Consider the following 26,818-nt stretch of genomic DNA (forward strand, 5'->3'; position numbering starts at 1 on the left):
GAGGAAGAATTTCTTTCATATGTAAGCAAAATAGACATTATTACAAAAATATGAAATGTGTCAGAGTTACTGCTGTTTGCTGCACTTTTCATAACCCTAACTATAAGCTATACTAATAGTGATGTTTACTGTTGTGCTGTAGTGTTTTTACATGTGCACCAAATTGCAGATTGTTTTTCCATATGCTTGGATCCTTTTTTTAAATAGCGATGTCTCATTACACTATCCTGTCTCTGTTCAACAGCTATAGCAGCACTGAAGGAAAGAGAGCCAGGGGCCTTCCTCATCCGAGACAGTAACTCTTTCCAGGGGGCCTACGGTCTGGCCCTGAAAGTTGCCAGCCCGCCCCCCAACGTCAATAACCATAGCAGCAAAGGTACGCCACATCTGCAGTCATTTCCTCACACAAACATTTATCTTGCTTCAGTGTTGCTCCCAAAGCTCTCTTGTCTGCACAGGAAACACACGACTGCACCTGAAGTACTCTAGCAGAGCTAAACATCACAGTAATTCAGAGCTAAAGCTGAAGTGTGTCATTTCTGCGGCATTAACGTGACCAAACGGAATTACAAAAACGATGATTGTCTTCAAAAAAGACCTAAGTTCAAACCCTTGCTTGATAGGGTTGTTTGAATTGAACTGAGAATGCCAAATAAATTGAATTGAGGATGAAACAGGAAGTAGAAGTGCAATTCGAAGAATTAAAGGGGAACTTGGCAACTCTAGCCATTTCTTCGCTGATTTTCACTTTTGTTGTCGCATGTTTTCTCTGAGAGCTCCCCCTACAGCTGTGGGGTAGTATATTTCACAACACTGTCGTAAAAAAAACTCACTTGCGGCGGCCTCCTCCCCCTCTCTACCGCTGCTCATGTGCATTTTGTTATTATCGGAGCCAGCCAACTTTATCGTGTGGAGCTATGTCTACCGAGGTGGGTAATACATCATACACAGTATCATATGGCGTGTGTGTTTATGTCGAATTGCCGTAAAGCAGTTTGTGTTTCTCGCTCGTTCTCGCTTCTCACGGGACTTCCTATTTCCAACTTACCGGGACGTTAGTCCCCATGTTTTCCGCCTGGGAACACTAGGGGGAGCGGGGAAAGTCACCGCTTTCACCAGAACAGGTTATTTAACCATCCAAATGATTTCTAAACGGTTTTATTAAGTTGAAATAGTTGCCCAGTTCCCCTTTAAAATGAATTCAATGAAATGAATGTGACTAATTTGTAACTAGAAAAGTCCAGACAAACTTTGAATTGAATTATCTTGACAAAGCCTTTTTCTGAAAGCTTTGAAAAAAGTTTAAAACTGCAGTTTGAATGTTTATAGGCCATACTGACAGAGGGAATGATATATTTGATTGATTTGCGCTTCGTTGCAATAATTAACACCAGACCAAGCGCAAACGAGAACACTGTGCACTGTTTATTTTGGTAGTCTTCAACTAAATATTTAATTGAGACAGCATTGGGAACTGCTTTGGGAATGCATTGTATTACTTCCACCTTTAAACAGTGATGTATGTGGATCTAAATATCCATTAATCAAAAAAGTTGTTATAGTTTGGTATACAACCAATATTAGCATCATAGTTTGCATTGAAGATGTAATGTCCTGTCTGTTAGCAGGAGGAGACCCTCTGGAACAGCTGGTTCGACACTTCCTGATTGAGACAGGGCCTCGGGGAGTGAAGATCAAGGGCTGTCAGAACGAGCCCTACTTTGGTGAGCAGTTCAAGAATCCTTTCATTCGCCAGACACACTGATTAAGCTTAGTCCTGGTTTAAATCAGAGCTTAAAGGGATAGTTCACCCAGAAATGATCATTCTGTCATCATTCATGTCGTTTCAAAACTGTACGACTTTCTTCACGAAGATGTTAGACCTGATCTGGAAGGCCAATAGACGTACAAATGTGGAGTTAATAGAACAGCTAGGCTGAATAAAGTTGAAAGTTGAGCTCAGGTTAGTGTGATAATGACTTTCCTGCGATATCTGAGTGCGGGATCAGTTCGCTCCATGCATACAAGGTATTCAGAAAGCAATACTGTTAAATCTCCATGTTATCTCTGTCATGTACTTTAGCAGAACGCTGAATTTACCAAATAGTTCATAACGCTGCTTCATAAAGAGTGAACGCACAGTCGTGAGGTTTAGAAGTTGAGATAAAGCTCACATCTTTGTATTAGAAAGCTAGGAAGTTCTTTTATGCCTGCGATTAGTTGCTGTCTGGCTACATGTTGGTGCTTTTGCAATCTGGCACATCAGTTTTTAAGGTAAATAATGTTGAAGTATTAAGGTGTGTGTTTTGTCATCGGTAGGGAGTCTTTCAGCACTGGTGTATCAGCATTCCATTACGCCTATCTCTCTGCCCTGTGCCCTCCGCATCCCAGAGAAAGGTAAACACTACAGCACACATCAACACGCCGCGCTGAGATATCACTATGATGAAAGCACAGCCACAACATGCACTCAATGTGAAGTGAGAGTTTGTGAAGAGTTGAAATGCATGAAACAAAAAAACTGTCTTTCGGTGTTTCCCACAACATTCTGTACTATAGACCCTAGCTACAAACTAAATAAAACGGTACCTTTTTAATAAAATGCCATTTATTAAAACAAACATAACTTCTTTGTGACTGATTCATCAAAAGAACTGCTCATAAGAGTCAGAATGTTAAGCAACTGGCCGTGTTTGAATCTCAGAGACGGTCTATGAATGATTGTGTTGCACTCTCAGACCCGATAGGTGACGTTCTAGAGGTTCAGCCAGTCAGTAACATGAGTACAGCTGCAGACCTTCTGAAACAGGGAGCAGGTGAGTGTGAACCAGCACATCTGTCCTCATGCGAGACTTCTTACTGTGACGTCTGTAACCTCTGGCGTCTCTCCTCAGCCTGCAATGTGCTGTACCTGAACTCAGTGGAGACCGAGTCTCTCACGGGACCCCAGGCTATCGCCAAGGCCACAGGGGCCACGATGTCACGCAGCCCCCGGCCCTCTGCGACCGTGGTCCACTTTAAGGTGTCAGCCCAGGGCATTACACTGACAGACAGTCAGCGCAGGTACGCCCACCGATCCCCCTTTTTGCTTTTGAAAGTATAACCACACCATTTTTCAGTTTTCTCTGAGCAATAGCAATGTGAGGACAGGTCGTTACTGTCACACCGAGTTGACTGTGTGAGGTTTGGGTTTTCAGGGTGTTCTTCAGGAGACATTATCCAATCAACAGCGTGACTTTCAGCAGCGTGGACCCACAAGACAGGAGGTGAGATTGTAGTGGCAGAAATGCTAGGGGTGGTTTATATATCTACTCTACATATACTACTCTATATATATATATTCCAATAACAATATTCCAAGTTTGCAGTGCATTCCACGTCTAAAGCAATTACAAACCATTAAAGTGCCCCTATTATGCTATTTCAAAGGTTCCTAATTTTGTTTTTTGGAGGTCTCCTCAAATAAATTTACTTGCATCCAAGGTAAAAAAAAACCACTTTATTTTTCTCATAATATACATTCGACACTGAAACGATTCAATAAAGGATTTAGTCTCTCTAAACCCCTCCTTTCCGAGAGTCTACTCTGCTCTGGTTGATCAGATGGCCCAGTCTGCTGTGATTGGTCTACTCTGCTCTGATTGGTCAAATTTGTAATTGGTCTACTCTGCTCTGATTGGTCAGACGGCCCGGTCTGTTGGTGTCGGAAACGAAATGCCCATTACCATATCTGAATTTCAGCTCTGGATCTTCCTCAGCACTTCATACACAGTTATACAAACCGCAACGAGTGTCGGTTTTACCCAAGCGGCAACCTCCCCGTCTCTCTCTTGAAACCAACACGGAAGTGAGTTAAACTGCAATTCGTTGACTGGGCGCTTGAGGCTGGTGTCAAAAGTGAGTCAAATCTGTATCTCCCCCATGTTAAAATGCCAAATTTTACAGCAGAAAAAAACGTGTTTACAGCCTGGTGTCTGTATGTGGCTTTGGTCGATACAGCTAATTGTGCCCTTCATGACAACTGTGAGGGGGGTGAATTTTTTTATAACTCATCCGTTTAAATTATATTAAGCCTTAAAATTTCTGCATAATTAAGGGTGTCCACTTTTGAGTGACAGGTGGATTCCCCCTGCTGTGGTCATTAGTCATCATTAGCCGTTTATCTGCTGTCTGTTAGCCGTCACGTTACCTCAGCTCATTGTCTGGCTGTAAAAATAAATCAATCCGGGAGTGACGCGCTGCCAAGATGGCGTCGGTCGGCCACGCCCACTTTAGGCTTCAGAAACGGTCTTCAGAAACCTACGGGTGACGTCACGAACACTACGTCCATATTTTTTTACAGTCTATGGTTTTACCGTATCAATTCGAGTTCGATTCCTCATCCTTTGGAAGTTCATGCAAAGTGGATTTGCTTTGGCAGAGCAGAAAACAGTGTTTTCTCGACATGTCAACAGTTACAACTACAGTGTTTGAGGGTCAAAGTAGATGCTGTTCATGGGCGGCCAATGAAGATCATAGGCAGATTTGTCAGTTCTGATTACAGTTCAGAATCTGGGTTTTTTTCTTTTAGGAAAAAACTTTATTTATCGTGCACTTTGATATTTGAAACTTCGCAGACCTTTTACATTCACAAACATCTATATGACACACTACATGAAAGATAATATCTGAAAAAGCATAATAGGAGCACTTTAAGGTTACTGTAATTATAGGAAGGTAAACGTGTGTGTGTGTGTGTGTGTGTGTGTGTGTGTGTGTGTATATATATATAAAAAATTAATAGGATTTTTTAATTTTTTAAAGCATAATAGGGGCACTTTAAGGTTACTGTAATTATAGGAAGGTAAACTTGTGTGTATATATGTGTGTGTGTGTGTGTGTATATATATATATATATAATTTTTATTATTTTTTTTTAAGAAAGAAAGTTTATCATTGTTTAGTTGAGTTTAACAGTTGCTTGCCTAGAACCAGTAGTACACATAAATCTAATCAGGTAGTGCATGAATCTCTGTGGGCTGCTCCGTCTGTGTGTGCATACAGTAAATGTTTTTTGTTTAATCATTTATGTTTATAATTTCAGTTGCATGTAAAACACAATCTTTGGGGCTCATTAAATGTAAACCCACCCCGTGCAGACAAAACACTCGTCTTAAACCATCACTTTGAACCCTGTAAATAGTTAGGGCTCTGTGATTTTCTTTTATTTTGTAAAAGCTCTTTCATGGCAGACAGCCACCAGTTTTGCGTCTAAAGAATTTGAGGCAGTAACATTAAACCAGATGTTACAGGATCAAACAGCGTTTGGCTTTTGGGTGAGCCACCAAAAAATGGATGAACCTACAGGCAAATTAAAAACTACTTCTCGCGTTAGATTTCGTAATATACAAAATATGATTTTATAATGTGTAGAAATAAAGAAAATAAAGCCCCAAAGCAGTGAGAGAGTGTGTGTGTGTTACAACCGCTACATACTCAGCATATACAAGTATATGAACGAAAATACTTCAAGCTAGACAAGCTCGATTTCACGTATCATTGCAATCGGAAATGTGTCAGAACGGAATTCAGATGCAGCGCACATGTTTCCACCACAGCAATCTAGGAACAGGCTAAGTATGAACAGCAGGACCTGTGTACTTGCATGTATGCTTTGACCTGAGATTGAGAGCATGTTCATGTGTGGCTGCAGCAGCGTCGCGTGTGTGTGTGTGTGTGTGTGTGTGAGAGAGTCTGTTCCTCAGTCTTGTCTCTGTCTCCCTCTTGCTGCCGTAGGTGGACTAACTCAGACAGCACGACCTCTAAGTAAGTCTAAATGAAACGTGTGTGTGTGTGTGTGTCGTCTGGACTGTTGTGACAGCTTGTTTCCTCTGATTATGTGCTTACGTGCATGTTATTTTACTCTAGTACTGATCTTCCTGTCTGTCCGTTCACTCCTTGTTTGGATTTGGATTGACTGATATTTTATCCACTATCACTCATTTGCGTGTCTCTCTACCTCCTCTCAGAGTTTTTGGTTTTGTTGCCAAGAAGCCCGGCAGTGTGGTGGAGAACGTCTGCCATCTCTTCGCAGAGCTGGATCCCGAACAGCCTGCGACCGCCATCGTCAACTTCATCAACAAAGTAATGCTGGCACCGCAGAGACGCTAGAGCCCCGGGGACGAGGAGGAGCGTTTATCTTCACACACACGCTGCCGCACATCACAAGACTCTGATGTCGCACCTTCTGTCAAGTTTAAGAGCTTCACGACTAAAGACTGCAGGAACTTTTTGGCAAAGACAACGGCTTTACTGTTGACTAACACGAGACCAAAACGCATTCAAACCAAAATATAGAGAATGTAACCGAACTAAAGCCAACCATCTGTTGTGGTTTCGCATTATTAGAGCTTTTTTTGGTGTTCGTGGGATTGTAAATGATTTTTTATAAAATAGTCAACAAGATTTTTTTAAATATGTACATTTTAGGCACTGCATTGACCCCTGAATAAAATAAATGATATATATATGCACTCAAACATATCAACCGCACAGAAAACAGCCTCTGCAGAAGGACAATCATCAGTTTATATATATATATATGTATATGTATTATATTAATCCACCAAATTTAAGTGCGTATTTTCTTTTTAACTGGAAAGGAGGTGCCATGGTTTCTGAATCTGGCCCGGTGTCTGCGAATGATAGTGGAAGTTTCAGAGCGTTTGAGATGGAGAAACAGATGGAGGACCAGACATGGCGTAATCGTGACGCGGGGTTTCCAGTATAAGAAAGATTTATTTGTCATGTAGTGTGATGTCACAATGGAAGGCTGATGGTCATGTGATTATTACCCAGAGAGAATTCGGTTGCCTGTTGAGTAGGAAGAAAATAACTTTATTTTGTCCCCTTTTGTGTGTGGTGTATGTTATGCACCGTTCATACATGGAATAAGTGTTACATAACCATCCACGTCGTATATGAACCATAGCCTGGTCAGCTGACCGTCACGCATCATGCTGTACCGTTGTGCCTGACGTATGGTGTAGTAGAGCATTATATTGGAATGTAATCGGTCTTTAAACTGACAGGACGGGTGGACGTTTCTGCCTTCATTCTGTATTTCATGTTTCGCATCATGATCTCCAGAAGCGGTTTATAACCAAAGACGTGTGGCCATGTACTCATTCAGTTACTTTAAGCTGTGCCATTTATTTTACTTGCCTGTATCAACGAGTTATTGCTGTTTTTGACAGATAGTAAGACACGTCTATGACAACTTTTAATATATTGTATTCTGTATTTTCTTATTGATCTTTGTATGTAGTAATATATTTTCACACATGCAGCTGACTTGGAAAGTTAAAAAAACACTACATGGAAGGATTTTGATAAGAAAAGGATTTTTTTTTATTATCTTATGCTATTTTTTCAGTGTATGCACAAGTGAAAAATATAATAAATGTAAAGTCATGGTACCAAATCTGAATTCATGATGTGAATTATTTCAATTCTAATGCACTATTCTATTACTATCATTTGTGTATATATATATATAAACCATAAACACACACACACACATATATGTATAGACATTTGTATAAATGAAAATATAATCTATAATTATAAACATTTATAATGAAAAAAATGACGCTTTTCACATTTTTATACAAGAATTTATTAATCATAAGGCCATTTATTCAGAAGTATTGAACAAACTGAAATAGTTGATTTGAAATAGATGGCATCTATTTCTTTTGGACATGTGTAACAAGATATTCAGTCAACAATTACGCATTATTTCCATCATCAACTCTTTTTTTCTCTGTGGTACGTTGTCAAATCAAACGACTGCGGTTTACAAACTGCTCAAATGTCACGAGTGCGACATTAAACGCCTCCAATACTCACCTAATCCACTCGAGTGAAGACTTCTTAGTCTTGGCCGTATCAAAAGGGACAATGTAAACAGGGTACACAACATTAAAACATCTTTCACGATCTTTGGTAACTTGATTCTTTCAACAAAAAAAGAAAAGAAAAGTTGCTCTACTCAAATACGGAAACGTTTGGTTCAGCTTTACTAGTAACCGAATGATTGGGACTGTTGAGGATGAGGCTTTTTGTTTGCGTAAATGTTTTGGATAATGGAAATACAGTAACCTTCTGTACACACACAAGTGAAAAACAAATCAAAAACTACAATTGAAAAACATTCATCATCAAGTGCTGGTTATAAAATGTTCCCCTTTGGTTTTGTTTTTATCTTGAAAAAACAAGAGGTAAAAAAGATAGACATTCACAATTTCATTTTCCATTCTACCGATAAGTGGCCCGAAATTGAAGGCCGCACGTTACCGTCGTGGCAGCCGGGGCCATCGATGGCGACTAACCCTACAGTATTGAGGCTGAGGTGATTCAAACTCGCATTTACGATAAAGAGCTTTTCATTCAGCATTCACAGCTGCAGTGAACAGATTTTGTGGAAAGCTAAATAAATCTTGTCGTCGACGGCTTCAAATTTGCCTCGGTTGACAGGGAAACCGTCTTCCCTTCAAGGTGAGCGTCTGATTCGGTTCAGGTGCCGTAGTGTTTAATATACAAAGCAAAGATGACGTGTGGCCTACAGCGCCCTCATTGTCCTCTGCAAGCTGACGGGCGACCTTTTCAAACACAGAGGAGCCCTTTAGTACCAGTGAGGTCAAACCATTGCATACAACAGAAACAGGTCAATCGAAACAATAAATAAAAGGGTTGTTCCCAAAAGGAAAAGTTGCAGCTGTAACTTTTCTGCGTCAGGAGTCTGATCTCAGCAGTGGAAGGCGTGAGGTGGCGAGGAGAATCCCGGCTCTTCGCTGTACTCTGGGTTGTGGTTGGTGTCTGGACTGTGCTGGTCTTCTGTCTCTGGAGACATGGAGCCATTATAGTCCTCGGCCTCCATCTGCTCCTCTTTAATTTGAGACTGATGCCTGTGAACACACACAGCTCGCGTCAACCAAGATCTTACACTTTAGCACCGATCAAACTTCAAGTCACCGGTAATAGATACTCCGTTTTGAGGACTACATTTTCTAGGTAAAAAAATCCTACGACACAAAATTGCACAAACATGCATTGCTTCAAATGGCATATTAAAACTGGATATTATATTAAAAGTAGCATTCACAATTAAAGTGAAACTTGAGCTTAAGTCAGGTAAGAACACAATAAGGTCATGAAACAACACATTTACATAGGGTTTCATTATTTTTAAAATATGAGGTTTCAAGCCGACAGGGACAATGTGTTGTCAAAGTAGGTATTGTGGATTTATATGGTCAGACACTTGCATGTGTTATTATAATATAAAAATTGGAGTTGCAGGGTTTTTGACCAGCGAATGCATGTTTTGATCGTCACTGGAACAAGTGCGTCGCATTGTGTTTTCATCAACTTACAGGTTTTAAAGTTTATTGTAGCTATGCGGGCGCTCACTTTTTCTTGTTCTTGTTCTTGAATACATTTGGCCAAAATCTCATGATATAGAAGATGAAGCGCTATGCACACGATATTTAAATTTGGTTTAACTAGACTGCAAATACCAGACTAAGACTCTTAAATACAAAAAACATTTACCTTATAGAGTGATTCTTAAGTAAAGAAAACTCTGTACTTAAACAAACAGTTCTTTCTTTACCTTCATTCACGATAGAGGAGGGGCGGAGCTATGAGGTTTGACTGACAGTTTGAGGATCCAATGCAGTTACAAGGTTTAGTCACAACCTCTTTTAAATGCTTTTTGGTTACATTATGGTAAAGACCCACAGACAGACATAAAGGATGACCAATAGCTTTTATCTTTTTTTTTATTAAACAAAATGACAAAATATAGACAATATATTCTTATTGGTAGCATCTATTTTTTGGAATTTGATATTTTCCGTGGCACACTAGTGGTCGGGAAACACTGATCTATACAAATGAACAGTGGACCCTTTTCACAGTCACATATATTAAATTGCCCCTATTATGCTTTTTCACATACTGCCTTTCATGTATTGTGTAATAAATCTGTGAATGTAAAAGGTCTGCAAAGCTTTAAAGATAAAAGTGCATGATAAATCAAGTTACTGTTTTCTAAAAAGAAAGAGCCGAGTCTGAACTGGCTGAAACGAGCTGTCAGTGATTCCTTTCTATGATCTTCATTGGCCGCCCATGAACAGCATCTACTTTGACCCTCAAACACTGTAGTTGTAACTGTTGACATGTCAAGAAAACAGTGTTTTCTGCTGTGCCAAAGCAAATCCACTTTCCATGAACTTCCAAAGGATGAGGAATCGAACTCGAATTGATACGGTAAAACCGACGCAATTGTTACTGTGTATTAAGCACTGAGGAAGAGCTGAACTTCTGATATGGCAATAAGCCTTTCATTTCGACATGTGCATCAGAGCAGAGTAGGCTCTTGGAAAGGAGGGTTTTAGAGAGGCTGGATCCTACATCAAACCGTTTCAGACACTGTGAGAAATGAGATGACGCTGCAATGTATATTATTATTATATATATATATATATATTAAAGTGTTTTTTGACCTTGGATCAGATGCATGTAAACCTGTTGTAGGAGACATCGAAAACAAAATTAGGAACCTTTAAAAGAACATAATAGGGGCACTTTAAAAGACTTAAAATATAGTAATAATAATACATTTTTCTTTGAGAATATAAACAGTAATACCACAAGAGTGATATCCTTGTCCTAAATCACTTTAGATTTATATGATTTCAAAAAGCATCGAGCAAAATAAGGTGTCAGTTCGGTTGCATGTAAGACTTTTTAAGGATCTGTGGACACGCTATTTAAATAACAATATTTGAATGTTTCAGTGAACCGGCAGTGAGTGTTCTCAGGGTTTACGTGAGTGACATTAGACCAGCAGGACAGTGGACTCACAGTGTGGGCAGAGGAGAGAGCTCCAGGCTGGAGTCGCTGTGGGAGCCCTCATCATGATCGTGAGAACTCGTGTCCTCATGCAGCGCACCGGTTAGGGCCTTCAGACTGGACGCTCCCATAGATGCCGAGCCATATAGGGGCAGACTGCTGTCCACCATCGCTGCCTGAGGAGAAACACTGTTTAACATCACCGAAAATAACACTCGTAACCCAAACAAGTTACATATACTACCATTCAAAAGTTTGGGGTCAGTAAGATTTTAAAACATTTAATCGGCAACGATGCATGAAATTGATCAAAAGTGAAACTAAAGACATTAATAATGTTACAAAAGATTTCTATGTCTAATAAATGCTGTTCTTTTGAACTTTTTATTCATCAACGAATCCTGAAAAAAAACAAAAAAAAACACGATTTCCACCAAAATATGAAGCAGCACAACTGTTTTCATCATTGATAAGAAATGTTTCTTGAGCAGCATATCATGATAAGAGAATGATTTCTGAAAGATCATGTGACACTGAAGGCTGGAGTAATGATACTGAAAATTCAGCTTTGATCACAGGAATAAAAAATATATTCAAAGAGAAAACAGTTGTTTGAAGCTGTAATAATATTTCATAATATTACTGTTTTTACTGTATTTTCGATCAAATAAACGCAGCCTTGGTGAACATGAGAGAAATCTTTTGAATGGTAGTGTAGATATGAATGAATCTCAGGCGAGTCCATACCTGCAGAGCAGACAGGGCAGGACTTTGACCCAGACTGGACTGGATGTTCTTCACCAGAGGTGATCTGAAGAAACAGACCTCAGCGTCACTAAATGACCAGTGCAAATGAAAACGTTGCAGTCAGATGCGCACTTACCCAGTGATCTTTTGTGGCCGCCTCTTCTGAAACTCCAGCTCGTCCACCGTCCAAACGGCCCCCTTCACATTCTCAACTCGTACAAAACACTTGTGAAGACTGAGGTTGTGGCGAACTGCATTCTGAGATTGCAGAAGAAATGAACAAACTGATCCAGGGCACAGGAAAATCAATCAAGACTGATATTTTTAGTGCATCTTTTCAGTTACCTTCCACGTTGCCGCATTGCGTCTGAAATACGCGAATGTTCGAGTGAACCAGTTGTAGATTTCATTTAGTGTTAGCTGCTTTTCTGGAGACTCCAAAATGGCCTGTAAATTAAAAAAAGGGAACAAGATAAACACATGTCTCTCATACAGCAGCTGATGAAAGATAAAAGTAAAGGTTTAACTAAAATAGCTCAGACAGCAGTCTCATCAGAAATGATGGTGAGGTAACAAGAGCTGCATGATGGTTTCTTACCTGCCGGATCAAAGCTGCATAAGTAAATGGAGGCCTGACCTCAGCACTCAAGTAGAACTCCTTATTCTGCACAATATCTATGAGACACAAGAGAGAGGTGCTGCTACTTCAGTTACACTTCATTTATCAAAGCAGCCGTTACAGTTATCGTCCTTGTGCGAACAGGCCTTTACACTGGTTTCAGGCCATCCTTGTTGTACAGCGCTGATAACTACACTACAGTGAGTGTAATAATGGCTCTGAAATTGACAGTGGGCTAGAGGTCACCGATCTCACCTTGGTCCATGGCCATGTTGTATTTGTCAGAGTAGCGTTTGCGGATGGGTCCCACGCTGTGCAGGCTGGTGGGGATGATGACGGAGGGCATCTGGGGGAGCGACGTGAGGGGCGTCGACGGGGCCGTGGCACTCTGGGATAGGCTCATGGAGGGAGTGGTTTTTGGAACGGTTGCCTTGGCAAGAGTGAGGTTGGACACCAGATTCACCTAACAAACATTTGAAAGTTTATTATTTCACCAGCGATCTTAAGTGTATCTTCAGAACTACAGAAGTGTGTTTATAATCAAACAGAGTGAATGGTAAACGCAGTGACATACTGGCTGAGGGGCTGGTTTGGGCTCAGTAGACTTGACATGGAGGTGGGCCATCATGGCCTGAAGGCGTTCTTTGTCTTTAGTGAGCTGTTTGACAAACACAAACACCACTGATAAACACGGAGCTTTCTGTTGTCTAACGTTCACATGTGTACATTCAGCACATACAGAGCAGGAAAAAGATTAGAGCTCAGATTAGAGCAGGATGTTTAACTACATGCAAAGCAGCAAACAAACATTTCTTTAGTCTAATCAGAATAAAATATCAGCATATCAAGAAGCAGTTGTGTCTGGAGAAAAAGCAAACGTGCTGAATATGTTTGTGAAGCTTTACCTGCAGCTCCAGCTGCTGAACCACCTGCATCTGAACTCGGCACTGCGCTGTGCTCTTGTCATCCAGAGCGTGTTCACCGTTCAAATGCCTGAAAAACACAACAGACATATGCAGACGTTCAGTATACATCAAGACAGGACCAGTCATTAAAACACATCTGTTAACATGTGGATTGATAGCACTAAATTTTCTTTTCTTTTTGGAGTTTTGTCTTAGTGGTATTTCAAAGTGCAAGAAAAAACGTGTATGAAATGTGCTTTTTAAATAAACTTGCCCTGCCTTGCCTAAAGTTGTCTCCGAAAACAAATCTGGTTTCATTTGAAAACACACTCAGCAGAATAATACAACATCACCACTGAGTAGTTTCATTCCTTTTAGCGAATCATTCATGTACTAGTGTTCAAAGGTTTGTGGTTTGAAAGATTTTATGTTTTTGAAAGAAGTCTCTTCTGCTCACCAATGATGCATTTATTTGATCAAAGATACGTTAAAACAGAAATAGAATACAAAAAAAATATATACATTTAAAAATATATTATTTTAATTTATTCCTTTGGAGTAATGAAGAAAATTTGGTTTTGACATCAGTCTTGAGTGTCACATGAAAGCTGATTTGCTGCTCAAAAAACATTTCTGATTATTATCAATGTTGAAAACAGTTCTGCTGCTTCATATTTTTGTGGAAACCCTGGTCAATTTAAGGATTTTTGATGAATACTGTCATTATTGTCAGTTTAAAAAAAAGCATTAATTTAAAAAAAATCTTACTGACACCAAACTTTTGACATGTTGACATCATAAATGTAGCAATAATGATAAATCAAATCACCTCAGCTTTTTACTTCCAAACACGGTATTTGAGAGTTTGAATAACTAATTAAAACAATCAAATTTAGAAGAATAATTTGTTTGTAAATCATACATCAATAATAAAAATGATTGTTCTGGATGCAATACTATTATTGAGGAGTAGAGGGTGCTGTATTCAAAGAAAATCTGTGCAAGGCTTTCATCCAAACAACTTCCTCAAACAACTGTCTTTACAACTCGTTTTAAAAAATATATTTTTGTAAAAAATATTCACAATTAAATGAATCGCATATCAAGCACATTTATCCATGAAATAATCTTGAGACTCTATATTACCAAAAACTACAGTAATGCATTTGCTATTGAATTAAGAGAGAGGGAGATATTTTTACATGGTGAAAGCCAATATTTGTGATTGAAGAATGCATATTCATGAAGGTTGAAAAACAATATCTAAACACCTTATTCTCAGGTACGGCACGTGAGTCTCAGTGTGATGTGATCATTAGAAACATGTTTTTATATGGTGGAACTGTGACCGAGCTGAGGAACAAAGGCAGTGTTGTGGCAATAGACAGGGCGGGGCCTCGGACTGGGAGCAGGGGTCAGGGTCAGTGGAAGGGGCACAGATAAACATCCTCCTGTTGTTTGTTTTGGGAGGGATGGCCAGGATCACCATGGGTACTCTGTTTATCAGTGCACTGAGCTCAACCCTGAGGGGCCCCACGGCTGCACCGCCACAGGGGAAAGAGTGAGAGAGAGGAGGAAACGGAAAGAAAATAAAGACACATGGGTGGTATATACATACTTACATACAAGCGAACCGAGGTGGGAGGAGGGAAAAGGGACAAAAAAACATGAAACAAGTAAACAGAGTAAAAGGGACAGAAACGCATTAAAAGAGCAGCGAGCACACTCAGAAATGGTAATTAGATTACAGCCGCATACAGCCCCTCCTCACAGATCTGCAAACAGGACAAACAGCATAATAAAACGTGGAGGACGAGAGTGTTGACTCACTTGAGGAATGACTGGAAGTCTCCGAACACTGCGTCGCAGCCTGGCCACTTGCACACGCCGTGGCTATAAAGAGGATGCGCGCTCTGAGAATGACTCTCCTGAGAACTGAAGCAAAAACAGAGACAATAAATACAGAATCTGAAGCTTGAGTTCTGGGTACGTTACATGTTAATAATACAGGTTTGCAATGGAAAATGTCACTGCCGTGTGGTATGTTGTGACACTGAGCGACTCTGTGACCCACATGGCTCTGCTTCATCCATAATCACACTGTTGCACTTTCATTTGTCCTCGATCTCCCAAGATTTCGGACATCTGCGATCTCAGAAAGTTGTGAATCTCACAAAGCATGTCTAGAACATGCCTGGGCTATTATTCACACAATTATTTAGCATCCTTTAAATGGAAATCAATCTTCTGAGGTTCTTGCGTTCATGTGTATTTCCTTCAGTTAATTCCACAAAGGTTTCATTTTTGCATAAATTCTGAACCGTAGTTTCTGACTGTGCTCAGAGATGCTTCTAGGAGATGTGGTATGGAAAAAAAAAAAGCTGAAGGAAACTGCTAGAGAGAGATTGAAACTGATACTGCAAATTCATGCTCTCCGACGAGTGTCTTTCTCACGCGACAGGCTCGGTTTCAGTCTCAATCCATTAACGATATTGTGATGCATCTCGTTGTGATGACATTATGTATCGCAATGTATTGTCAGGTAATTTGGTGATGCCCAAGTTATCTAATTAAGATCATTCTGAAGATGATTTCAAATATTTTTCCTCAGAATTCACCCACTCCCAAACTCCCATTATAATAATGAAGCACCATTACGGTCATGTGACAAAAATGATATATCAAAAATACAGTAAAAACAGTAATATTGTGAAGTATTACAATTTAAAATAGGTGTTTTCAATTTGAATATATTTAAAAATGTTATTTATTCCTGTGATCAAAGCTGAATTTTCAGCATCATTACGACCGGTCTTCAGTGTCACATGATCCTTCAATTTTGATGTTCTAGAAACATTTCTCATAATTAGCTGCTTAAATGTTTTTGTAGAAACCATGATACATCAAGATTCTTTGATGAGTAGAGAGTTCAGAATAGAAACCTTTTGTAACATTATAAATGTCTTTACTGTCACTTTTGATCAATTTCATGCATCAATTTATTTAAAAAAAAACGCACTGACACCAAACTTTAGGACAATATTGTGGTACAGTAAAATTAATGCTTTGAAGTAATGAGAATAATCAATGAGAAAAATCTGAATTTAACAATATGGGTAGAAAATGTGCTTAATTTCTAATGAAAATAATCTTTAATGGCCCTATAGATATGCTGTATTTTCTATATGGACATATTTTTTATCCAAAATCGTATATTGGGTTGAAATGTAACAGGATTTTGTCAGATGTTTTCATAAAGCTCTATTCTTCAATTCAAGCTCCAGCTGAGAAAGTAGCGGGACATGTTTGGGACTTTGTATCAAACAGTGGACTGTTTGAGAAAACGATTTATTTTTGAACTTTGAAAAATGTCAAGAATGCTTTATTTGTTTGGGATCAAGAGAGGTTGTGTCCTTTGACCATGACCCTCTCCTTTACACGCCTAAGAGAGCCCTGTGTGTCTCTGCCAGCAGATTCCTTCCCTAACACCAAAAAAAAAAAAAAAAAACGCGAGAGGTCTAATGCAAGCATCTTTTCTCATTCAGTGCTTGAACACAACCCCAACTAGGAAGATGACTCACACATGACAAATTAAAACAGACTTTGTTATTTCCATCCTTATGACACTGAACAATCAAATAAGCCAGCAAGCAGACACAATAAAACAAACGCGCGCAATGAACTGTTTGTTCTTGCAGATGGAGATCCCAGCCCAATGTCAAACACTCGCCTCACAGGAAAAAGCACTCGGGAGAGAACGCTACAGTAGTATACGGATCAAGATGGAGTGGGACAGATTTTAACGGATTGATTACATTTGATCCCTCAGTCCATCAGCGTGAGAGTGTTTGCATGTCACTCAGTGAGCCAGAAGGAGAGATGGATAGACAATGCCCGCATGTCGTGGTCTTCTGGAAGGGGTGAAGGGTTTGTTCTCTGGTGCCAGTGGCTGCACTTAAGGTTTTAGTTGCAGGCGTCTCTCTGGCGGGCAGGAGTTTACATGACACATGAAACTGACCATACAGTCCTTGAGCTCTCACCCTCCACCAATATCATGCAAACAATCACAGGCGGGCCATAAGAGGGCTCTGCTGACATTACAGACCACATCAATGCAACACTAGGACACGATGGCACCTACTGTAATCCGAGCGTTTATTGTTAACGGGGTAGTGTGGTGTAGTGGTTAAGACTCGGGAAGGCTGCTGGTTCTTAAGCCCAATTGCTTGGGTAATGGGTTCACGCAGATGCATAAACAAGTTCAAACAAGTCAACAAACAGCAATGCATTCTATAAGCAAAGGTCACAGTCACAGTCCCAGGTTTTGGATTGACAACAGTCAAGTGCTTTCGGCAAACAAGCTCCTGGAACATATAGACAAACAGGTTTAGACCTCTGAAAACAGAGATGGAGGTGTTTTCGTGAGTGTATATGAAGAAAGGCCTGCAGGGCACACGTTGACGCAGACTGACACCTTTCACACAGCCACAAAGACTAATGCCTCTTAAAACACCTGACAACTATTGTCAACACTTTACTTCTAATACAACATATTGGGCAACCTCACAACTCCACTGGTTCGACTGGTCATCAAATACTAATGTTACATTTCACACAGTGTCTGTCAGGGGCTGTCATGATAACGAGTTTTTGTCACTAACATAACGTGACATAGCGTACAATAGCATAACATAAAAGTTTGTTTTTGATTAGATTTTTTTTTGTGTCTCTTATACTCACCCCAAGGCTGCATTAATTTGATCAAAAAAAGCAAAAACAGTAAAATTATTAAATATTACAATTTAAAGAACGGTTTTCTATTTTAAAATATTATAATATGCTATTTATTTCTGTGATCAAAGCTGAATTTTCAGCATCATTACTCCAGTCTTCAGTATCACACGATGCTTCAGAAATCAGTCTAATATGATGATTTGATGCTCAAGAAACATGAAACTACTGTTTATCAATGTTGGAAACAGTGGCGCTGCTTAATATTTTTGCGGAAACCATGATCATTTTTTCCCCAGGATTCTTTTATGAATATAAAATGCATAAGAACAGCATTTATTGGAAATAGTAATCTTTTGTAGCATCATAAATGTCATTTTTGCTGAATATATCCTTGCTGAATTAAAGTATAAAATCTCACCGACATATTGATGATCGTGTGACATAAAAAATATATAAAAGTATATATTTTTCTTTGTTTCTGATTGGTTTTTGGTTGTACCTTGAGGTAATTATAATGAGAAAACTATTAAAACAGAATGTCATAAATTGGAAGAACGCATCAACAACTGAAGTCACACATTCTGACTAGAACAGTCAAGTTCACTTGTGTCCTTTTGTGCAGATGTAAGTTGTAATATGTTTGTGTTGTGTACATGTCTGATTAATCTCGCATAGGATGAGCTTGGTGAGTTAGTAAACCTGCAGTGCTACCACAGTGCTTCAGTTTACCGTTGTTCACTTACTCTTCTGAGCTCAGAAATTGGAGAGAGAGCAAGAGCGTCAAGAGCAAATATTAACACACGATGATGAAATAAATGGCACATGCTTGTATGCAAAAAAAGAATGGCTCAAGAAAAAAATAATAATAATAAAAAATAATTGAATGATGAAATACCTGTCTCTCCGGCTGGGTCGGTGCACATGGTGTCCGTTGGTGCTGGAGTGGTGGTTGAGGATCTGAGTTTTGGGAGGAGAAGGGGATTTGTCTCCTCTACTCTTCTCCTCCTGTCGTGCATCTGCCGCCTCTTTCCAAAGCTGCTGAAGCTCAGCAGGATTTAGGCCTGTGAGTAAGACACTGCCTTTATTAGATCACTAGACAACTAATAAGACCTCTATATCTACGATTCTCTGTCTATTCCAATCCATCCAAGCACCAATCATTAACCTCTGACAGCCATGGGATTACTGGACTGCAAATAATCTCTCATTAAACCCATTTTGAACCATCTTTGTGTTTCATTTCATATAAATTACATTTCAGCAAGAGAACATCTTAAACCATCAAACAACCTGTTTTAATGTTGTTTAATTACACACAAGCCATTTAAAAATGAAACACTTAATGTGCTGCCTATCTTGACCACGATATTCCTTAAAAAAAGAGATTATAATTTCAGGTTTCTCTCCTGGTTGAATAAAGGTTCAATCAAATAAAACATTAATAAACAAATATGTTATGTATGAAACAAAAATCAAGGATCCCTTTCACAAAGCTATTCTGATAAAACAATAACCCTGAAAAGTACTGTTGAAAAGTTTGGGGTCGATAAGATAAAAAAAAAATATATATATATATATATATTTTATGAATAGAAAGTTATTTGACGGGACAGTGGAATGAGTGGAATGAACGTAATGATCTGAACAGGAATGCCTACTAACAACAACAGTACTTGGTGACCCCCCTGAACCTGGTAAACATTCTCATAACACTGTTTCATGTCATGTGGCAGTGAGGTGTTGTTACCCTGAGGCAGTGCACTGGCAAGAGCCGACGGGACAGACAACAGGCCTTGTCTCTGCAGGTTGAGCAGGTGCTGCTGTTGAACGGAGAGTAACTGTTGCTGTATAGCCATCTGCTGGACCATCATCTGCTGTTAGAGGGATACAGAGACAGACACTTGACACTCACAGAACAGTCACTGCTGGGGTCTTCATCCACTCATAGTATCACCGCACAGCCGGCACTTTCACTCAAGTGATAAAGCTGCCGACACCACAGCCGGTGTCCCCACTCGCTCACAGTACAGTCGCATAAAGCCGTCAAAAGACAAAAATGTGGCTAGTGAAAAGTAGGCTGTGTGACAGTAATCTGGCAGAGATTGCTGAGGACAAGGGCAGCAAATGGCTCTGATGGTCCTCGGTCTTAAATTGTGATGTTTTTACCTCTTTACTGGGTTTCCCAGCATGTTGTTGCTGCAGGAGCTGCAGGTGGAGTTCCTCTTGCTGTTTCTTATAGAACTCCTGAAGCTGTTGCTGAGACAGAGGGAGGACACAAAACATTAACACCAGAAAACAAGTCACACATCAATCCAAGGTAGTTTACTCACTAGTGAAAGAGTGAGGCTGCATTCAAAATCGCATACTCTCTTGAATAGGTACTTATTTACTTCACGACTTGTGTGTATGTGTAGTATGAATATAATCAGGATGTACTGCATTCGCCATGTTGTCATTATCATGTGACACACCAGCGTCAATTGCATCGCTTCACTGCCATTCCTAAATACTCTCCCGTGGCCTCATGGCCACGTAAAGCGTCCATCGTATGCACACTGCAGAACCTGCCGGAAGAAGTAGGTCATCCGGGTACCTTCTGCCTGCTCTTTTATGAGTACAGTGAATTCGGACATACTTCTTTTGTCAAATACTGTATTTCGCCTACTATATAATAGGGAAGTATGCGACTTCGGATGCAGCCTGAGTATTGAGCATGTCTGGTAATAATCTACAATTTGGATATTTTGAGATGATCACATTGGCTCATGAATGTGCTTGGCTGATGAACAGAAGTGGTAGTCAATTTAGCTTTGCTTTGTCAATGTTGGTTTATGTTTGCATTAGCTTTGTCAATGTATTATGCACATTATCTGTTGTCAAATACATAAGCAGATTGAGTAAACGTTTAGTAAAAGCAGTGTTTGATAACTTCCACAGTTTTGTGTACATCTCACTGGCAGTGTATTGGCCACACTTCTCTTTACGTATCAGTATGTGGCACAGCAAAACCCATTTTGTTTGGCCACTGTTTCACAAACGCTTTAGTGTAAAAATGCAATAACACAGTGGTTCTCAAGCAGGGGGCCAGGGCCAACTATTACCCCTTTTCCTCCGACACGGTTCCGGTGCGGGTTTCCTGGTCTTTGTCCGTTCTCGAACCGTTCCGTGCATTTCCACTGCAGAAACGGGGGTTCCGGGCCAGAAAGAACGGTTCAACTCCGGCCCTAAAAACTTGCTGTTCTCGAACGGAGCCTGGGAGTGGGGCGGAGAAATGCTGGCGCTGTCTCGCTGAGCAATGTAATAACGTTGCACTATATTGCTCTTTACATCTAAATATGTAAAACTATACGCGTGAGAGAGGTTCAGCGTGCGAGAGAGCGAGATAATCAATGGTTTCAGTTTATCTTCAAAAAGGACAGATGAGAGAACCTGCAGATTATACGAGCTGCTGGTTCACTAGAAAGTATTTTTTTTTAGATTGGTTACATTATAGACAGGTAAACAACACATAGTAGCGTTACATCAGCGTTCGTTCCTCAAGTCTGTGGAAACACACGGCCGGTTCGCGACAGGCTCCAGTTCGCCCGGCCCAAGAACAGGCTCTGGCTCCAGAACATGAACCATTCTGATGGAAGAGGGGTATAGGAGGCCCAAGCAAACTTCCAAGGGGGCTGACTATAAAGTATTTCAATTTATTATGAATATAATAATTATCATAATCATTTGTACTATTATAGTAAATTGTCTAAATATACAATGTCTAATTTAAACTATAGTGTAAAAAAAAAAAAATCAACTGAAATCATACAGCCTTTTTCCCCCTTAAATACTGTTTTTAATTGAAAAACATACAGTTCTTAAAACTTCTGGAATCACAGAGTAAATTTAATAAAATAGATACATTCATTGAATAGATCAAAGCTCCCAGTTTATGTAAAATTCTTCCGTTACAAGGGGTGGGGCGGTTAATGTGTGTGTGTGGTCTAGATATTCCCTATGTTGTCAAGACCAATGTCCCCACAAGATTCAAGACAAAATTCGGTCTCCATGAGGGAAACGGCTTATAAATCATACTAAACAATTGTTGTTTTGAAAATGTAAAACATCAGAAAGTTTTCTGTGATGGTTAGGTTTAGGGGTAGGGGATAGAATGTAACGTTTGTACAGTATAAAAATCACTATGTCTATGGAGTCTCTTCATATAACATAAAACCCCAATGCGTGTGTGTGTGTGTACCTGCTGTAACATGAGGCCCTGTTGCTGCTGCAGTAACAGTTGGAGCTGCTGAGGGCTCAGGATCTGCTGCTGGAGAATCTGCTGCATCTGCTGAGGAGTGATGGCCTGAGGAGTGATCATCCCCACTGATACAGACACCTACAGACACACACACACACACCACTTCATTATTGATCAAACACTAGTTTGTATTAGGATTATCACAAAACCATAAATGTAGTAGTCAATACCAATACCAGCGAAATTTCATGATTCTCAAGACAATACCACAACGAAAAGTAATACGCTGCTTGGGATTTAATATAATTAACAACATACGCTGTATATCAAATAAAAAAAGCTTCAAGCTTTTCTAATTAAACAGTCTGTAATTAAAAAAGATCCAATAAACAATTCACAAATATGTAAAGTAAATAGTACCTGCAGATCTAACAGCATCAAATATTCAAATAAACATTAATAAATTAAAAAACAAAAATCAAAAAGTAATCAAATGTGGAAAAAAACTACTTAAATTATTGCCACAGTCTTAATTATTAGTTATACATTATTACTAATTCAGTGCTGTAAGAATCTGACTGAGAGGCAGGTCTATGATTAAAATGAGATGTGCATTTTCTTCCAGTTAGGATTAATGTTAATACTTGTTTTTAAATAACTTAAAGATAATACAATTATCCAGCCAAGTGCAGTGAACGGTTGTCTATTTTTCTTCAAGATTGCCAGTAATTAATATTAACAGCACCAACAGAACCAATATTTATTTTGACGAACACCCAATGTTTTGTTACACTCACTTATATTCTCTTAAAACATAAACGACTGCGTTTTTTTTACTAATACCAAGGCATTTTAACGTTCATCTGAAAATAATCAGATAGCTTGTGGTGGGTATTGAATTTGGATTCTGTAGAAAGACTATTTATGTATCTAAATCACGCCTATGCTTGCTTTTCTGTTAAAGTTAACAGTGGTTTGTGAATGTAGATGCTTTAATAAAAAAATATTTATTATGAACATATAATAATTCATTCAGTTTATGCTGGGATGTGTAGGCTGTGGCTAGGTGATAAGTAACTTGAAACTATTTAATGGAACTTTCATGGATTTACTGGGGGAAAAAAAAATCAATACTTTTACCTGGAGGCTTTTGCGGGCGGGAGCGGGACAAAACATGAATGTTGTGGGTGGGAGTGGGAGAAGGTAACATTTTTGCGTGTGCGCGGGTCTCTACTTCTAGCACTGATTGTTTGACAGACAATATGATGAGCTTTAGGATGTCAAGAAGACATTTATTATCCTGGTTGAGATTGATTTTTATCACACTGCATACCTTGTGATGTAAAAAAGTAAAAATCACCAACTCCAAGAACAAAGGACTTTCCACAAACCCAATTTCAATTCTCTTCCCCAAGGATAGCAAACACTTTTAAAACAAGTGAACAGCTAAAAAGAGATACCAGAGTAAGACTATGCCAGACCTTTCTGTATATTTTATTGTTTAGACATTCAGGGAATAGTTTCCAAGTCCTCTGGGCCTCAACGGTCAACATCAACAAGACCATGTAAACAAATACACAAACAATTTTGAAAATAACAAGGCTTACAGTCCTCAATAAAAATGCGAGGACAAACCCCTGTGCCTACAATTGGAAAAAAAAACATCTCTCGCAAGCATTCATTTCAGTTATCTCAGTTTAATTTGCCCATAAACTGAGGCAAACAACCAGTCAAGATTAAAAAGACAAATACATTATTCATTTGTTGACAGCAGCTCAAACACTGACATTAAAAATGCTACCAACGAAAACAGAAAAACAAAAATACCCACAACAGAGGCGAGTGTTTTCAATGTAAATGCACTGGATTCACAATGAGTTAGTCCATGCATCACTTGGCCTCTAGCAATTACCACATCTCAAGCCAAAACACACACACACACACACTCTCTCTCTCTCTCTCTCTCTCTCTCTCTCTCTCTCTCTCTCTCGCTCTCTCTGCTTTTAAGATGTTTACAATAAACATAAACAGAATAATTAAAGTCACATTTACGGATTCGTATAAATAATACATACTGGGGTACACAGCAACTGTAAAAACAAAACTCGAGATTGCATTTTAATTAAGTCTGTGAAACACAAACAAACACAAATTTCCAGTAAAGAAGTCCGCGTTCAGTTTCATATAAACATACTTCTGGACTGAGATACTGCAACTATGGAAGAACAATAACAGCTGACTGTTATACTAACAAGTCTTTCCCATACAGTGTGTGTGTGTGTGTGTGTGTGTGTGTGTGTGTGTGTGTTCGTGTTCAAGATCATGGCCCAAAATCCTGACAATTGAAGAAACAGTTAATCGAAAAATTTAAGAATTACACATTATACTCCTATGACTTTCTCGTCGATGGAACACAAAAAGAGAAAGTATTTAGCAGAATGTTCATGCTGCTCTTTTCCAACTTGCTTCACGTGTGATCAAAAGCCCTTTGTGTCTGATAACAATAGGGTTGCAAAATTCTGGGAATTTTCAAAGATGGAAACTTTCCATGGGAATTAATGGGAATTTAAGGGAATTAACAGGAATTTATGGGAATAAACGGGAATAAACTGGGAATTTTCAAAGTTGAAGGTTGGCTCTTATAGGGAACTTAAATATAGTTGAGGAAAGTATATTTTAGTATAATCTTGACTAAAACAAACAGATGCCATTCAAATACACTTGAATATCCATGCCATTCCTCAATCACATGCACATAGCACACTGCTTACTGCATGGCTATTGAGACCACACCCCCTACTGGCACTGTGCATGCCTCCATCACATGTACAGAAGCCCAAAGCACAAGACTATTGAAGGCACACATTTGAGCCTGTGGACTAAACAAAGTGAAGTAAGTTTTGATGATATTATGGGGAAATATATTTATTAAATGTTTAAATTGCAAATATCACATACAAATTTATTCATCTAGTAGATAGCAAGCTGATAAGTTAGATGCTAAATAAGCTAGCATAACTTTATTTACCACATAAGTAGGGCTGGGCAGTATGACGGTATATATCGTTACCGCAGAAGAAAATGTCAACTGTAACAGATTTTTTTATTCCGTGTATACCGCGACATGTAAATAAGTAGGCGTGGTTAACTCGCGTGCAGCGTGCGTGAGACTGAGACACTGATATTTGTCAAAGAAACATGAAGAATGACCAAGAGGATCCACAAAAGGAATTACGTTTTCAAAATTAACGTGATATTTTCAGGGGGAAGGCGCAGAAGTCAACTAGAGCAGTGCTGCACACTGAAAGTTTAGAGAGACGCACATGCTCGCAACGGGCCTTACTTGACAACAAGTTCATATATCAATATTCTAACGAATAGAAATAACCTTAAATAATGTATCTATCCGTCTCTTATGTGTACAGTTACTTTCAGAGTGGACGCGCAAGCGGTTGCCGTGGTAATGAATATTTCCAAAATTCCCCAGCTTAACTTCCCATGGAAATTTACCAGAAACTTTCCGGAAATTTTCCGCCCCTTTGCAACCCTAGATAACAATATATTACATTGACGACAGACCTAGCTTAACATCTTCACACGCCACAGCGAAAGGCAATTGTAAGGAATTTAATGATTCTGGTTCCTTGACTCTATTAATGATTATTATTAGGGCTGGGTTAAAAATATTACTATTACTAAGCACACTACTATGTGCTTACATCAAAAAATAAGTACAGTGTAGTTATTGTGTTGATGTTGCATTACAAAACACTAGTGCTGCTATTGAGGTGGAATACGGGTAAGTTTAAGGACAGGTTTGGTGGTATGGTTAGGTTTAAGGGTGGGTTAAGGGGTAAAGGAAGGGTCAACTGTGTCATGATAGATGTATTTACAGAAATTAATTACAGCTGTAATTACATGCAGGTATTTTTAATATAATAAAATATAAGTACATTGTAACAACAGGTATGGACACAATAAGTGCATTGTATCAAATAATTATTTAAAATGTTAGTACATAGTACACATTCTCATTTTGAAGAACAGATAACGATCTTGAATCCCAAGAATCGATCTTTCAGTCTATGCTGTTTTCAGTTAATGATTGAACAGAACTTTGTAGCGCCTCCCATCCAATAAATCACAATAAGCTTTGTTGCCTCTGATACGAAGCACTCTGACAGCTTTCAAATTTAGTCAATTTTAATCAAGCAATAAATACCATTTTGGCACTGTTTAATGTGGCATGACAGACCGCTTTTGCCAAATTATGAGCTCATTTCATATTTCAGCACATTAAATGCAATACTTTTAAGAGGTGTTTATAGACTTTAACACAGCACAAGTGTGGCATAAAAATACACAAATATTGATTCAAAAAATATTAATTAAAAAAACTAAATATTTTGTAATATATTTTAAGTATATAGCGGTTTATTTAAAAAAAAATGTTTTAGAATGCATCTTTAATACATGTTTAATAAATGTTGTCATAAGAGTAATCAGTCTGATTTAGTCTCATGAAAAACAACACAGTAGGGCCCCTATCAGCTCTTGGTCCGGACATGACTGAAATGAATGACTTGCAGTTCAGTGAGCGAGTCAGATTAATTCAGTAACTGCTGCAACTGATTCATGAGTGCTTTCCTAGCTGACTGTTGTTGCATGCAACTAACA

The 26,818-nt window shown here is 39.0% G+C and overlaps 2 protein-coding genes across 6 annotated transcripts in view; one reads left to right on the forward strand and one right to left on the reverse strand.

Moving 5' to 3' along the window:
• The window catches only part of tns2a (tensin 2a), a 57,577-nt gene extending 50,115 nt beyond the window's left edge, over positions 1–7,462 (forward strand). For 3 of the 5 annotated variants that reach the window (XM_084427601.1, XM_084427604.1, XM_084427605.1), the window contains exons 21-28: positions 245–376; positions 1,626–1,724; positions 2,320–2,397; positions 2,739–2,816; positions 2,895–3,063; positions 3,198–3,266; positions 5,776–5,805; positions 6,009–7,462. In XM_084427601.1, coding sequence (XP_084283727.1) covers positions 245–376; positions 1,626–1,724; positions 2,320–2,397; positions 2,739–2,816; positions 2,895–3,063; positions 3,198–3,266; positions 5,776–5,805; positions 6,009–6,150 — 797 coding nt within the window. In that variant the 3' untranslated portion in view covers positions 6,151–7,462. The remainder of the gene's footprint in view (positions 1–244; positions 377–1,625; positions 1,725–2,319; positions 2,398–2,738; positions 2,817–2,894; positions 3,064–3,197; positions 3,267–5,775; positions 5,806–6,008) is intronic. The other 2 variants (XM_084427602.1, XM_084427603.1) reach the window with 2 other exon arrangements.
• A 171-nt stretch (positions 7,463–7,633) lies between these two features.
• foxp1a (forkhead box P1a) overlaps positions 7,634–26,818 on the reverse strand; it is a 47,220-nt gene continuing 28,035 nt past the window's right edge. Inside the window, exons 4-17 of the mRNA XM_084427699.1 lie at positions 22,142–22,279; positions 20,071–20,160; positions 19,652–19,778; positions 18,800–18,965; positions 15,001–15,105; positions 13,171–13,258; positions 12,840–12,923; positions 12,521–12,728; positions 12,245–12,321; positions 11,992–12,093; positions 11,783–11,904; positions 11,647–11,710; positions 10,912–11,075; positions 7,634–8,948 (exon numbers count right to left, since the gene is read on the reverse strand). Coding sequence (XP_084283825.1) covers positions 8,789–8,948; positions 10,912–11,075; positions 11,647–11,710; positions 11,783–11,904; positions 11,992–12,093; positions 12,245–12,321; positions 12,521–12,728; positions 12,840–12,923; positions 13,171–13,258; positions 15,001–15,105; positions 18,800–18,965; positions 19,652–19,778; positions 20,071–20,160; positions 22,142–22,279 — 1,695 coding nt within the window. The 3' untranslated portion in view covers positions 7,634–8,788. The remainder of the gene's footprint in view (positions 8,949–10,911; positions 11,076–11,646; positions 11,711–11,782; positions 11,905–11,991; positions 12,094–12,244; positions 12,322–12,520; positions 12,729–12,839; positions 12,924–13,170; positions 13,259–15,000; positions 15,106–18,799; positions 18,966–19,651; positions 19,779–20,070; positions 20,161–22,141; positions 22,280–26,818) is intronic.

Source organism: Rutilus rutilus (genome assembly GCF_951802725.1).
Source record: "Rutilus rutilus genome assembly, chromosome: 13".
NCBI classification, from domain to species: Eukaryota; Metazoa; Chordata; class Actinopteri; order Cypriniformes; family Leuciscidae; genus Rutilus; species Rutilus rutilus.